Here is a 15,189-nt window from a genome sequence, read left to right as displayed (position 1 = left end):
TTCTAAGTGACCCCAAACTTTTGAACAGTAGTGTAACTGTAGCGTATAATGGAAGAGTCCCCGTGGTGCTACAGTAGACTTCACATAGGTCAGTAAATGATCGTGTTCCACAAAACGTTAGAAGCATTCCAATAAATAAACAGCAGGAAAAACTCAACGAAAATGATTTGTATCTGGTCAAGGTGTGAGTAGGAGTTCAACACTGGGGGGGGGGGCCTTGTTAAAAACATCTCTCTTTGTTTACATTCCCCCCACAGTTGTTCCTGTGCGGTTAGAGGCCAGAACTCTCCGATTAGCTGATAGTATGAATACTTTACTGGTGAACCGGCTGTCAACCGAGCATTTTCCTTTCGCCCGATGCCTGACTTGGCAAGAGACTTAACGGCAGAATGCTCCACAGAGAGACTGTGTCTAAACATCTGAGATGTGGGGAATGAACCTGCAAACCTGGAGCCGACTCAGCTAACACACAGCCTGGGTCAGGAGTGAAGGTCTCCCCCAGCCTCAGCCCCAGACCCAGTCACGGAACCAGACCCAATCTCAGACTCAACCCCAACCGTAGCACACTGCAAGCTGTCTGTCACCAACTCACTATTTATTGTTTCAGAAATCAACTTCTCCAAGAGAGGCTTAAAGTCAAGGTTAACGTAAAGTGTTCAAATAAAGAAACAAGTTGACATTCTATAAACACCATCAGACAAATCACAATATACAGCACAGTCTATTCAATACTATTACTATGCACATTCCTGTTTAGCAATAAGCACTGCATGGATCAGACAAGTTGGCAAGGAAAGCACATCTACGTTTTAGGCCTAATACTTCTGGGAGAGGCTGTGTAGAAATAGTGGAGATGAGTAGTGGAGAGGCTGTGTAGAAATAGTGGAGATGAGTAGCAGAGAGGCTGTGTAGAAATAGTGGAGATGAGTAGCAGAGAGGCTGTGTAGAAATAGTGGAGATGAGTAGTGGAGAGGCTGTGTAGAAATAGTGGAGATGAGTAGTAGAGAGGCTGTGTAGAAATAGTGGAGATGAGTAGCAGAGAGGCTGTGTAGAAATAGTGGAGATGAGTAGTAGAGAGGCTGTGTAGAAATAGTGGAGATGAGTAGCAGAGAGGCTGTGTAGAAATAGTGGAGATGAGTAGTAGAGAGGCTGTGTAGAAATAGTGGAGATGAGTAGTGGAGAGGCTGTGTAGAAATAGTGGAGATGAGTAGTAGAGAGGCTGTGTAGAAATAGTGGAGATGAGTAGCAGAGAGGCTGTGTAGAAATAGTGGAGATGAGTAGCAGAGAGGCTGTGTAGAAATAGTGGAGATGAGTAGCAGAGAGGCTGTGTAGAAATAGTGGAGATGAGTAGCAGAGAGGCTGTGTAGAAATAGTGGAGATGAGTAGTAGAGAGGCTGTGTAGAAATAGTGGAGATGAGTAGTGGAGAGGCTGTGTAGAAATAGTGGAGATGAGTAGTAGAGAGGCTGTGTAGAAATAGTGGAGATGAGTAGCAGAGAGGCTGTGTAGAAATAGTGGAGATGAGTAGCAGAGAGGCTGTGTAGAAATAGTGGAGATGAGTAGCAGAGAGGCTGTGTAGAAATAGTGGAGATGAGTAGCAGAGAGGCTGTGTAGAAATAGTGGAGATGAGTAGCAGAGAGGCTGTGTAGAAATAGTGGAGATGAGTAGTAGAGAGGCTGTGTAGAAATAGTGGAGATGAGTAGCAGAGAGGCTGTGTAGAAATAGTGGAGATGAGTAGTGGAGAGGCTGTGTAGAAATAGTGGAGATGAGTAGCAGAGAGGCTGTGTAGAAATAGTGGAGATGAGTAGCAGAGAGGCTGTGTAGAAATAGTGGAGATGAGTAGTAGAGAGGCTGTGTAGAAATAGTGGAGATGAGTAGCAGAGAGGCTGTGTAGAAATAGTGGAGATGAGTAGTAGAGAGGCTGTGTAGAAATAGTGGAGATGAGTAGCAGAGAGGCTGTGTAGAAATAGTGGAGATGAGTAGTGGAGAGGCTGTGTAGAAATAGTGGAGATGAGTAGTGGAGAGGCTGTGTAGAAATAGTGGAGATGAGTAGTGGAGAGGCTGTGTAGAAATAGTGGAGATGAGTAGTGGAGAGGCTGTGTAGAAATAGTGGAGATGAGTAGTAGAGAGGCTGTGTAGAAATAGTGGAGATGAGTAGCAGAGAGGCTGTGTAGAAATAGTGGAGATGAGTAGTGGAGAGGCTGTGTAGAAATAGTGGAGATGAGTAGTAGAGAGGCTGTGTAGAAATAGTGGAGATGAGTAGCAGAGAGGCTGTGTAGAAATAGTGGAGATGAGTAGTGGAGAGGCTGTGTAGAAATAGTGGAGATGAGTAGCAGAGAGGCTGTGTAGAAATAGTGGAGATGAGTAGCAGAGAGGCTGTGTAGAAATAGTGGAGATGAGTAGCAGAGAGGCTGTGTAGAAATAGTGGAGATGAGTAGCAGAGAGGCTGTGTAGAAATAGTGGAGATGAGTAGTAGAGAGGCTGTGTAGAAATAGTGGAGATGAGTAGCAAAGAGGCTGTGTAGAAATAGTGGAGATGAGTAGCAGAGAGGCTGTGTAGAAATAGTGGAGATGAGTAGTAGAGAGGCTGTGTAGAAATAGTGGAGATGAGTAGCAGAGAGGCTGTGTAGAAATAGTGGAGATGAGTAGCAGAGAGGCTGTGTAGAAATAGTGGAGATGAGTAGCAGAGAGGCTGTGTAGAAATAGTGGAGATGAGTAGTGGAGAGGCTGTGTAGAAATAGTGGAGATGAGTAGTAGAGAGGCTGTGTAGAAATAGTGGAGATGAGTAGCAGAGAGGCTGTGTGGAAATAGTGGAGATGAGTAGTAGAGAGGCTGTGTAGAAATAGTGGAGATGAGTAGTAGAGAGGCTGTGTACACTAGAAGTAGTATTGTAGAGACTCACACTCTCTCTCTCGGCAGGCGGCCCGTGACTCGGGCCTCTCGGCTGGACGGCAGTGTTTGGACGGTTGGCCTTTAGAGGCCAGACACTCCAACCTGCGCTCCATCACTCCCGCTCCACACGTCTGGGAGCACTGAGGAGCACATAAAGGGCATCAATTACATGGAAACTACTGACACATTACACACTCACAGTACAAAACAAAACTGTATCAAGTAACTGTTGTTTCAATATCATGACCTGATACTGTTTACCAACCCCTCTCTCTCCCTCTCCCCATTCTCTCCATCCCCCTTTTTCTCTCTCTCAAACACACTGAAACACACCTTGCTCCATGGGCCAACTTTCCAGTAGGCAGCTTGTGGGCAGTCCCTAAGGAGGCACTGTCTGGTGCCAGGAGGGTGGGGCTCTGGACAGTGGCGGCGGGACTGTGCAGAGGACTGGGCATCATATGGGTGCAGGGTCAGGGAGGATGGCATCACAGAGCAGGACACTATACGCTGCTGGTAGCCCACTCCACAGCTGGTAGAGCACTGGAAATCACACACAATGGAGATCACACCTTAGCGGATATACAGTGGGGCAAAAAAGTATTTAGTCAGCCACCGATTGTGCAAGTTCTCCCACTTAAAAAGATGAGAGAGGCCTGTAATTTTCATCATAGGTACACTTCAACGATGACAAACAAAATGAGAAAAAAAATCCAGAAAATCACATTGTAGGATTTTCAATAAATGTATTTGCAAATGATGGTGGAAAATAAGTATTTGGTCAATAACAAACAAGCAAGATTACTGGCTCTCACAGACCTGTAACTTCTTCTTTAAGAGGCTCCTCTGTCCTCCACTCGTTACCTGTATTAATGGCACCTGTTTGAACTTGTTATCAGTATAAAAGACAACTGTCCACAACCTCAAACAGTCACACTCCAAACTCCACTATGGCCAAGACCAAAGAGCTGTCAAAGGACACCAGAAACAAAATTGTAGACCTGCACCAGGCTGGGATGAATCTGCAATAGGTAAGCAGCTTGGTTTGAAGAAATCAATTGTGGGAGCAATTATTAGAAAATGGAAGACATACAAGACCACTGATAATCTCCCTCGATCTGGGGCTCCACGCAAGATCTCACCCCGTGGGGTCAAAACCTACTGTGAAGCATGGGGGTGAAAACATCATGCTTTGGGGCTGTTTTTCTGCAAAGGGACCAGGACGACTGATCCGTGTAAAGGAAAGAATGATTGGGGCCATGTATCGTGAGATTTTGAGTGAAAACCTCCTTCCATCAGCAAGGGCATTGAAGATGAAACGTGGCTGGGTCTTTCAGCATGACAATGATCCCAAACACACCGCCCGGGCAACGAAGGAGTGGCTTCTTAAGAAGCATTTCAAGGTCCTGGAGTGGCCTAGCCAGTCTCCAGATCTCAACCCCATATAAAATCTTTGGAGGGAGTTGAAAGTCCGTGTAGCCCAGCAATAGCCCCAAAACATCACTGCTCTAGAGGAGATCTGCATGGAGGAATGGGCCAAAATACCAGCAACAGTGTGTGAAAACCTTGTGAAGACTTACAGAAAACGTTTGACCTCTGTCATAGCTAACAAAGGGTATATGACAAAGTATTGAGATAAACTTTTGTTATTGACCAAATACTTATTTTCCACCATAATTTGCAAATAAATTAATTAAAAATCCTACAATGTGATTTTCTGGATTTTTTCCCCTCATTTTGTCTGTCATAGTTGAAATGTACCTATGATGAAAATTACAGGCCTCTCTCATCTTTTTAAGTGGGAGAACTTGCACAATTGGTGGCTGACTAAATACTTTTTTTGCCCCACTGTAGAGACATGTGGATTAACACAATATATCCATTTGTCTTTGACGACCTAGGCTAGTCAAATACTGTTGGGAAATCGTTACATCGAATGACGCAAAGGTAGGCCTATCTAAAGGTATAATAATAATACATGGGATTTGAATAGCGCTTTTCAAGGACGCAGTCGATTTGCAATTCTAGAAGTGAAAAAGTGACACAAACAGGAGGCAGGGGTTTCCTAAACCAAGGTTCCTACCTGTGACCACTCCCCTGTCATCCACGTGTAGTGGCAGGCTGCTCTACTGCAGGGCTGGCGCAGGGCAGGGCAAGACGAGGGGTCACAGAGGGCGTCCTGGACAGGGGTCAGCCCAGCCCCCACGCACAGAACCTTCCTGTTCCTCATACCCTCTCCACAGGTGGCGTTACACTGCGGAGAACAGACAGAGGACGAGAACAACATGAGGGTCAGTCATCGTGTCAACATCAAAAGGCACTATACGTAATACAAGTGTAAACTTGTCCCCAGTCTCAATTGCTACCGCATATAGATTCGACACATAGAGAGACAGAGAGAGAGAGAGAGAGAGAGAGAGAGAGAGAGAGAGAGAGGAGAGAGAGAGAGAGACGGCTGGCGGACGAGGTGAATACAGTAAAGTGTGGAACAAAGGGTAATGTCTTCAGATTGGCATAGGGGGCAGTGTTGGACCGCTAGCAGAGATATCCCCCGAGAAGTTCTGCCAGGTTTGGTTGTTTCCTCCAGATGGTCAAACTCTAGAAGAAAACGGTTCTGTCTAAAAAAAAAAATGTATTCTACACTTTATCCAGGAGAGGAACAGTAAGCATGATATGACATCTCACGTTGCTTTCAAGAACAACCCCAACGATAAAGCAAACAGCACGTCATGGGTGGAGACTCGAGTTGGTTTTGAGTGAACTCAAAACGACGGTTTAGAGAGGTAGTCAAGAGTGAAGACAGGTATGCCGATGTGAGAGTAGGCACACTACAGTTTGAATGGCTAAAGCATCATGTCCTACGAAATCAAATTATCAGTTTTGTTTGTAAGAATCTCTCATTCTAAGCCCGAAATGGTTTCTGGGCCAGAAATGTCTGTTTCTGAGACAGGAGGCTGTAAACAATCAGTGGAACGCACAGCAACACAGGCAGACAGGATCTGAGTGCATGCAAACATTCCTGCACCAGGAAGCAGCACAAAGTCCTTACATGGCGCTCATCTTTTTGTGTCCTGAACTTTGGCGACAATGTAGGGGGGGGGGGGGCATGAAAGAAAGAGAGGGGCCAAGGGTAGAAAACACTGAGTTCAAGGGGACTGCTCAGTGCTCACGTCACACAGTGTAGTGCCCCTCGAAAAGACAAAAGCCGCAGAGCTGATACGGATCAGTGCTTTGAGGTTTGGATGTGATTTATCATAGACTGATGGTTATCATTCAAACCCTCATTGTGTGATGTAGGAGTGCTGGGCTACCTTAGCGACCTCACAAACACAGCTGGTCTGGTCCACTTGCTCTAGTCTAGTGGAAAGAGCTGTGTCCGAGCGCTGCCAATAACAAATCTCCAGTATGATGATTTTATGTCTTTCTCTCGCACACAAACACCCTAACCGCTGTGTATTCATTAAACACACATGCTAGCAACTGGAGTCTGCCTCTATTAACAAATGTATGCGAATATAATCAAATGATGAAATCGTATTTAAAAGCACATTGGCTCTCTGAAGTTCTGTCTCGGGACATTCAACAAATTCTCTTCCCCTTGTGGAATTTTGGGGAAGCGATGCATTCTAAACTGAGGTTCCACTTGGGGCTTAGTGTTTTGTGTGCTTGTCCAGTCACCCAGAAGACAAACATGTCCAGTGGACAGCCCCACTTCGTCACTGTGCCTCACACATGGCGGCCTTGCCTGGGTATTCTGGAGTGTTTTTTTAGGGGGGGGGGGGTTGGTTAGTAAAGAGAGCACGTTGACGGTCGGCTACTGATCAAACCCTGAACAGGACCCATAGCACAGAGGTGAATTCGAAGTTGGATGGGAGAAACCCCAAACCTACAATAAGACAGTTATATGGAGGGGCTGGTGACTCGCCCCTGTTTGTGTCAACGGAGAAGGAAGAAGAAGAGAAAAGGGAAGTGAAATAGAAAGAAGGAGATGGAAAGACAAAGAGAAAGATAGACAGAGGTCAATACTTACATCTTGCCACTCTCCGGCTGCCCAGGTGTAATGGAGACACTCAGTAGCCTGGCAGGGCTGGGCAGTGGCAGGATGGTTGTGGGAACCACACAGCTCTTCTCTTACCCGTCCTGTACCCTTCAGTCTGCAGTACACTTCCCTGTTCTGGACCCCTACTCCACAGGGGACAGAGCACTACAAATACACACAAACACACACGTTAGATTGCCTGACACAAAACACACACTGACAGAAAGAAGCACACACTATATAAGTCTGCACACAAAGGCGTTTCACGAACACCTTCAGCAGCCACTTTTTATTCCCAAATGCAACGTTTTGGTGATTTTAAACTCAGAGTGAGAGTTAATCATCTGATTACATTTCCTGCTCAGAGAACCTTTTCTGTCATTCCACTGGTACTGTAATCAAATCAAATCAAATTGTATTCGTCACATGCGCCGAATACAACAGGTGTAGACCTTACAGGGAAATGCTTACTTACGAGCCCCTAACCAACAGTGCAGTTTCAAAAAATATGGATAAGAATAAGAGATAAAAGTAACAAGTAATTAAAGAGCAGCAGTAAAAAATAACAATATATACAGGGGGGTGCCGGTACAGAGTCAATGTGCGGGGGCACCGGTTAGTTGAGATAGTATGTACATGTAGGTAGAGTTAATTAAAGTGACTATGCACAACATAGAGTGGCAGTTGTGTGGAGAGGGGAGGGTGGGGGGGATCAAAATAGTCTGGGTAGCCATTTGACTAGATGTTCAGGAGTCGTATGGCATGGGCTGTAGCCACCAGATCTGAAATCTAAACCATAACACATACATTTTCCCATCATGTCCCCTCTCACCCTCTCTGACCGGGACTAAGTAAACATAAACTCAGCAAAAAAAGAAATGTCCTCTCACTGTCAACTGTTTAATTTTCAGCAAACTTAACATGTATAAATATTTGTAGGAACATAACAAGATTCAACAACTGAGACATAAACTGAACAAGTTCCACAGACATGTGACTAACAGAAATTGAATAATGTGTCCCTGAACAAAGGGAGGGTCAAAATCAAAAGTAACAATCAGTATCTGGTGTGGCCACCAGCTATATTAAGTACTGCAGTGCATCTCCTCTTCATTGACTGCACCAGATTTGCCAGTTCTTGCTGTGAGATGTTACCCCACTCCTCCACCAAGGCACCTGCAAGTTCCCGGACATTTCTGTGGGAAATAGCCCTAGCCCTCACCCTCCGATCCAACAGGTCCCAGATGTGCTCAATGGGATTGAGATCCGAGCCCTTCGCTGGCCATGGCAGAACACTGACATTCCTGTCTTTCAGGAAATCACGCACAGAACAAGCAGTATGGCTGGTGGCATTGTCATGCTGGATGGTCATGTCAGGATGAGCCTGCAGGAAGGGTACCACATGAGGGAGGAGGATGTCTTCCCTGTAACCTACAGCATTGAGATTGCCTGCAATGACAACAAGCTCAGTCCGATGATGCTGTGACACACCGCCCCAGACCATGACGGACCCTCCACCTCCAAATCGATCCTGCTCCAGAGTACAGGCCTCGGTGTAACGCTAATTCCTTTGACGATAAACGCGAATCCGACCATCACCCCTGGTGAGACAAAACCACGACTCGTCAGTGAAGATCACTTTTTGCCAGTCCTGTCTGGTCCAGCGAAGGTGGGTTTGTGTAGGTGACGTTGTTGCCAGCGATGTCTGGTGAGGACCTGCCTTTCAGCCTCTTTCAGCCTCTCTCAGCCTATTGCGCACAGTCTGAGCACTGATGGAGGGATTGTGCATGTTGTTGCCATCCTGTACCTGTCCCGCAGGTGTGATGTTCAGATGTACCGATCCTGTGCAGGTGCTGTTACACGTGGTCTACCACTGCGAGGACGATCTGCTGTCCGTCCTGTCTACCTGTCTTAGGCGCCTCACAGTACGGACATTGCAATTTATTGCCCTGGCCACATCTGCAGTCCTCATGCCTCCTTGCAGCATGCTTAAGGCACGTTCACGCAGATGAGCAGGGAACCTGGGCATCTTTCTTTTGGTGTTTTTCAGAGTCAGTAGAAAGGCCTCTTTAGTGTCCTACGTTTTCATAACTGTGACCTTAATTGTCTACCGTCTGTAAGCTGTTAGTGTCTTAACAACCGTTCCACAGGTGCATGTTCATTAATTGTTTAAGGTTCATTGAACAAGCATGGGAAGTGCTTGAACCCTTTACAATGAAGATCTGTGAAGTTATTTGGATTTTTACAAATTATCTTTGAAAGACAGGGTCCTGAAAAAGGGATGTTTCTTTTTTTGCTGAGTTTATAGGCTTCATTTAGTCTGCTGGGTTTGATTCACAGGCTTTAAAGGAAAACTCCACACAAAAACTATATTTTGGTATTTGTTTCATAAGTCCATTGTTGACATAGTCCCAAAATGTTTTGCTTGTCATCAAATCACATTTTCAAGATATGTAACTTCCAAAATACAGAAATCATCCCCATTTGATGCCCTTTGTAACATATGATGCTGCGTATTGACCAATACAAACAGAGAAATATGTTTTCCTCTGAGCCTGCATTCGTCGTGCCTGTGTGAGACGTATTGTCAGTTCACTCACAGGTCTATCACATGGCCCATCTCTTTGAAGCCATTGAGAATCCTACCTGCATGCCGAAGAAGCTCTCCAGAACATTAGAAAGAGGTTTCCTAGACAAAAGATTAAGCCATATCCTGGACTAAGAAGCATGTTTAATGGAGACTCTCCGCTCAAGTGCTTTTTAGTCAAGGACTAGCTTAATCTGGGTCTGGAAACCAACCCCCAGGGTTCTAGAAGAAAGCTGTGTAAATACTATAGAGCCACATGTACTGTAAGTACCATATATCCCGTTCGATCATTTATACAGTAGGCTATATCATGCTGTACTACAACTGTTTGCAGGCCTACGTCGTCGTCTCTATGGTGTGCGGTTAGGTGAAGTCTTGCTCCTTATGTTTGGAAGGAGAACAAAAAGCATTAAGGGGAATCTGAACTCAGATGCAGGTCTAAGCCAAAGAACGAGGCCTCATTTAAAGGCTTGCGTTTTTAACATCTCATAGCGGGGTGTAATAGAGCCTCCTATTGCGATTTGAACAACAGTTTTGGGTTAAGAAATGTGATTCTCTTTCCAAGAGACTTTTGGTTTTCATTGCTGAAGATCAAATTTATCCCAATTGAGCACACTTCAATGTTGGACTATTCACTATTCATTGTTGGAGTTGAGCTTCTCCATAGACTGCTGCTCTCTACCCATCTGCAGTACGTCTGTTTGACATAAACATAGAATTTAGAATATAATTAGAATAAGAATATACTAGAATGTGAACTAGTTATTCTAATTCTATGGGTTTTGATTGGATAGGACAGCGGACCCCAAAAACACGCCTTAGCACAGTGTGGTTGACCATAGAGAGGTGGAACATGCAGCTGTCACAGACGAATCAGTGGGAATGCCGCCACTCCACTCCCGAGCACGGGCCGCCCCACACCAAGAGCTCTACAGGCAGTCCTCACCCCTTCCTCATTTACCCTTCTCACACCCCCTTGTACCCCTTCACAGACCCCCATTCAGAGGCGACTGTGAGGGGGTTGAGTGGCTAGCTGCTGAAAAGCCCAAACGGTGGGTGCTGAGGTTTCCAAAGTTGTCACAGGCATGAACGTTTAGATATGAAACATGTCTTTATGTTATAGTTGTGGATTTCATGGTTTCTGGTGGTATGTGGAGGGAGATGATTGCTTCCAGACACCAGGGAGGAAGAGTGAGAGGGAGAGTGAGGCCCTTAAGGGGAGTGGTCCCATGTGGGAAGACAGAGATGGGTTACCAATGCAAGCCCAATTGGGATTTCACAACCGCAGTTTAGGCGTGGAGAGCAGTGTGAGTTCACTTCATACAAGACCTGTTGATCTCACTTTGCTCCCCATCCTATGTCCAGCACAAAAATAACTTAAATATATCATTAGAGTGAGAGAAGCAGTGAAAACTGGGGGATCTGGGGGGGTAATATAATATATTAGCATGAATATATACAGACAAAAACCACACATATCATAGCATACCACAGGTTGCAGAGGGACCTACCATTTTTGGGGGGGAGAATGACTGTGAGAACATCATAAGGTCAGACTTTTGAAAAGGGTGTTTTACTCCAAATGGTATGAAAATAAAATTATGCTGACATCTAAAATATAATTTCCCCCTCCAGAAATGAGCCCAATATAACATATTGGTCCATATTATCAGACAGGTGTGCTATTTAGCAATAAGCATAATCACCTGATGTAGCCCACCTGATGCACCATAGTGGCTATAAATATACAGGCTGAGGGTTGCCCATCTGCATTTATCCCATTGGGCTAATCATTAGCTAGAACTCAAATGATAAAGTCTAAACATTAGGCTCGTTGCTAGTTAGCACCACGTTGATTACTTTATACCTTCCACGGGCACTCAACCAACCAAGGATCATGTACTGTGAATATATTTTAGGCCTGTTACAGCGGACCCTTGTTACATTTAGCCCTGGTCTTCCATATGCATTCAACGCCATTGGCGAGCGAATACACCATGCTGCTGCTGAAAACTGGATTGGATTTAAGAAATAAGTGTAGCCTAGTAACACTAGAAAGCTCCGTGATCCTCCTCTTTTAACAGTGGCATTCAAAACTCCTTTGAAAAGTGTGTTTTCCTGCGACTGCATTAAGAATGTACAATGATGGGGCCTCCCGGGTGGCGCAGTGGTTAAGGGCGCTGTACTGCAGCGCCAGCTGCGCCACCAGAGACTCTGGGTTCGTGCCCAGGCTCTGTCATAACTGGCCGCGACCGGGAGGTCCGTGGGGCGACGCACAATTCGCCTAGCGCCATCCGGGTTAGGGAGGGTTTAGCCAGTAGGGAAATCCTTGTCTCATCGCGCACCAGCAACTCCTGTGGCGGGCCGGGCGCAGTGCGCGCTAACCAAGGTTGCCAGGTGCACAGTGTTTCCTCCGACACATTGGTGCGGCCGGCTTTCGGGTTGGATGGCGCTGTGTTAAGAAGCAGTGCGGCTTGGTTGGGTTGTGTATCGGAGGACGCATGACTTTCAACCTTCGTCTCTCCCGAGTTGTAGCGATGAGACAAGATAGTAGCTACTAAACAATTGGATACCACGAAATTGTGGCGAAAAAGAACAACAAAAAAAGAATGTACAATAATGACTGGGTATGCATATTTCTCGCCCTGTGTGGCACTCACAATTTGAATGCGCCTCGAGATGAATAGGATTTTTATCTCGCATAGAATACGATAGGCTGAACAATTGAATTAGGTAAACTATTCTACTACAGTATGGGGTTGTCTGATTTTGCTGTTGCTTACTCGTGTTGTTGGCTGTGGAAAATGTAATGTGCACAACTGTTTTTCATTAGATCATTCAAATAGTTTAACGAAAGGTACTGGATTTCAGCTCTGCCCGGCTCTCATTTGGATCATAGATGTCGGGTCTCGGACCTGGCGGGACCCAGGACTCAGACTCGGCTGGACCCTGGCCCAATTTAACCCCTGTGTATATATTCTCTAGAGTGTGTTTTATGGACAGATACAGATACTTTCTATGCTCCCCCCACCTCGGTACACCTGAAAAAGCTCCCTCCACCTTCATCTCCTTTACTCTCTGGTGGCACGCTCGTTCGGCAGACACCAAGAGAGTGTGGTCGGCTCCGCCAGGACTGTGACCTCACAGGTCCCCCACCACCTCCCCCACCCAGTTTTATTAATTGTATTTTTTATTTCACCTTTAATTAACCAGGTAGGCTAATTGAGAACAAGTTCTCATTTACAACTGGCCAAGATAAAGCAAAGCAGTGCGGCACAAACAACAACACAGAGTTACACATGCAATAAACAAACATACAGTCAAGAACACAATAGAAGAAAGTCTATATACAGTGTGTGCAAATGAGCTAAGATAAGGGAGGTAAGGCAATAAATAGGCCATAGTGGCAAATAATTACAGTTTAGAAATGACTGGAGTGATAGATGTGCAGAAGATGGAGTGATAGATGTAAATTACTGGAGTGATAGATGTGATAGATGTGCAGAAGATGGAGTGATAGATGTAAATTACTGGAGTGATAGATGTGATAGATGTGCAGAAGGTGAATGTGCAAGTAGAGATACTGGGGTGCAAAGGAGCAAAATAAATAAATAACAGTATGGGGATGAGGTAGTTAGATTGGCAATTTACAGATGGGCTATGTACAGGTCCAGTGATCTGTGAGCTGCTCGGACAGCTGGTGCTTAAAGTTAGTGAGGGAGATATGAGTCTTCAGCTTCAGTGATTTTTACAATTCGTTCCAGTCATTGGCAGCAGAGAACTAGAAGGAAAGGCGGCCAAAGGAGGAATTGGCTTTAGGGGTGACCATATACCTGCTGGAGCGGGTGCTACGGGTGGGTGCTGCTATGGTGATCAGTGAGCTGAGATAAGGTGGGGATTTACCGAGCAAAAACTTAAAGACTTGGATTGGAGATGCTTAATGTGAGTCTGGAAGGAGAGTTTACAGTCTAACAAGACACCTAGGTATTTGTAGTTGTCCACATATTCTAAGTCAGAACCGTCCTGAGTAGTGATGCTGGACGGGCGGGCAGGTGCAGGCAGTGATCGTTTGAAGAGCATGCATTTAGTTTTACTTGCATTTAAGAGCAGTTGGAGGCCACGGAAGGAGAGTTGTATGGCATTGAAGCTAATCTGGAGGTTAATTAACACAGTGTCCAAAGAAGGGCCAGAAGTATACAGAATGGTGTCGTCTGCGTAGTGGATCAGAGAATCACCAGCAGCAAGAGCCACATCATTGATGTATACAGAGAAAATAGTCGGCCCAAGAATTGAACCCCGTGGCACCCCCATAGAGACTGCCAGAGATCCGGACAACAGGCCCTCCAATTTGACACACTGAACTCTGTCTGAGAAGTAGTTGGTGAACCAGGCGAGACAGTCATTTGAGAAACTAAGGCTGTTGAGTCTGCCAATAAGAATGTGGTGATTGACAGTCGAAAGCCTTGGCCAGGTCAATGAATAAACATGCACAGTATTGTCTCTTATAGATCGCGGTTATGATATCGTTTAGGACCTTGAGCGTGGCTGAGGTGCACCCATGACCAGCTCGGAAACCAGATTGCAAAGCAGAGAAGGTACGGTGGGATGTGAAATGGTCGGTGATCTGTTTGTTAACTTGGCTTTCGAAGACCTTAGAAAGGCAGGGTAGGATATATATAGGTCTGTAGCAGTTTGGGTCTAGAGTGTCTCCCCTTTGAAGAGGGGGATGACCGCGACAGCTTTCCAATCTTTGGGGATCTCAGAAGATACGAAAGAGAGGTTGAACAGGCTAGTAATAGGGGTGGCAACAATTTCGCCTGATCATTTTAGAAAGAGAGGGTCCAGATTGTCTTGCCCTGCTGATTTGTAGGGGTCCAGATTTTTCAGCTCTTTCAGAACATCAGCTATCTGGTTTTGGGTGAAGGAGAAATGGGGTGGCTTGGGCAAGTTGCTGTGGGGGTACAGCGCTGTTGACCAGGGTAGAGGTGGCCAGGTGGAAAGCATGGCCAGCCATAGAAAAATGCTTATTGAAATTCTCAATTATTGTGGATTTATCGGTGGTGACAGTGTTTCGTAGCCTCAGTGCAGTGGGCAGCTGGGAGGAGGCGCTCTTATTCTCCATGGACTTTACAGTGTCCCAGAACTTTTTGGAGTTTGTGCTGCAGGATGCAAATTTCTCTTTGAAAAAGCTAGCCTTTGCTTTCCTAACTACCTGTGTATATCGGTTCCTAACTTACCTGAAAAGTTGCATATCGTGGGAGCTATTCGATGCTAATGCCGTACGCCACAGGATGTTTTTGAGCTGGTCAAGGGCAGTCAGGTCTGGAGTGAACCACGGGCTATATCTGTTCCTGGTTCAACATTTTGCTTATTTAAGATTGTGAGGAAAGCACTTTTAAAGAATAACCAGGCATCTTCTATTGACGGAATGAGGTCAATATCCTTCCAGGATACCGGGCCAGGTCGATTAGAAAGGCCTGCTCGTGTTTTAGGGAGTTTTGACAGTGATGAGGGTCGTTTGACCGCAGACCCATTACGGACGCAAGAAATGAGGCAGCGATTGATCCTGGTTGAAGACAGCAGAGGTGTATTTGGAGGGCAGGTTGGTTAGGATGATATCTATGTGCCTGTTTTTACGGATTTGGGATTGTAGGTTGGTAGGTTCATTGATCATTTG

At 45.6% G+C, this 15,189-nt stretch overlaps 1 protein-coding gene across 1 annotated transcript in view; it reads right to left on the bottom strand.

The window, feature by feature from the left end:
* LOC139370403 (A disintegrin and metalloproteinase with thrombospondin motifs 20-like) overlaps positions 1–15,189 on the bottom strand; it is a 134,844-nt gene that overhangs the window by 6,402 nt on the left and 113,253 nt on the right. Inside the window, exons 29-32 of the mRNA XM_071109858.1 lie at positions 6,917–7,090; positions 4,970–5,140; positions 3,223–3,429; positions 2,900–3,029 (exon numbers count right to left, since the gene is read on the bottom strand). Coding sequence (XP_070965959.1) covers positions 2,900–3,029; positions 3,223–3,429; positions 4,970–5,140; positions 6,917–7,090 — 682 coding nt within the window. The remainder of the gene's footprint in view (positions 1–2,899; positions 3,030–3,222; positions 3,430–4,969; positions 5,141–6,916; positions 7,091–15,189) is intronic.

Source organism: Oncorhynchus clarkii, chromosome 2 (genome assembly GCF_045791955.1).
Source record: "Oncorhynchus clarkii lewisi isolate Uvic-CL-2024 chromosome 2, UVic_Ocla_1.0, whole genome shotgun sequence".
Lineage (NCBI taxonomy): Eukaryota > Metazoa > Chordata > Actinopteri > Salmoniformes > Salmonidae > Oncorhynchus > Oncorhynchus clarkii.
This window is presented reverse-complemented; position numbering and strand designations above follow the sequence as displayed.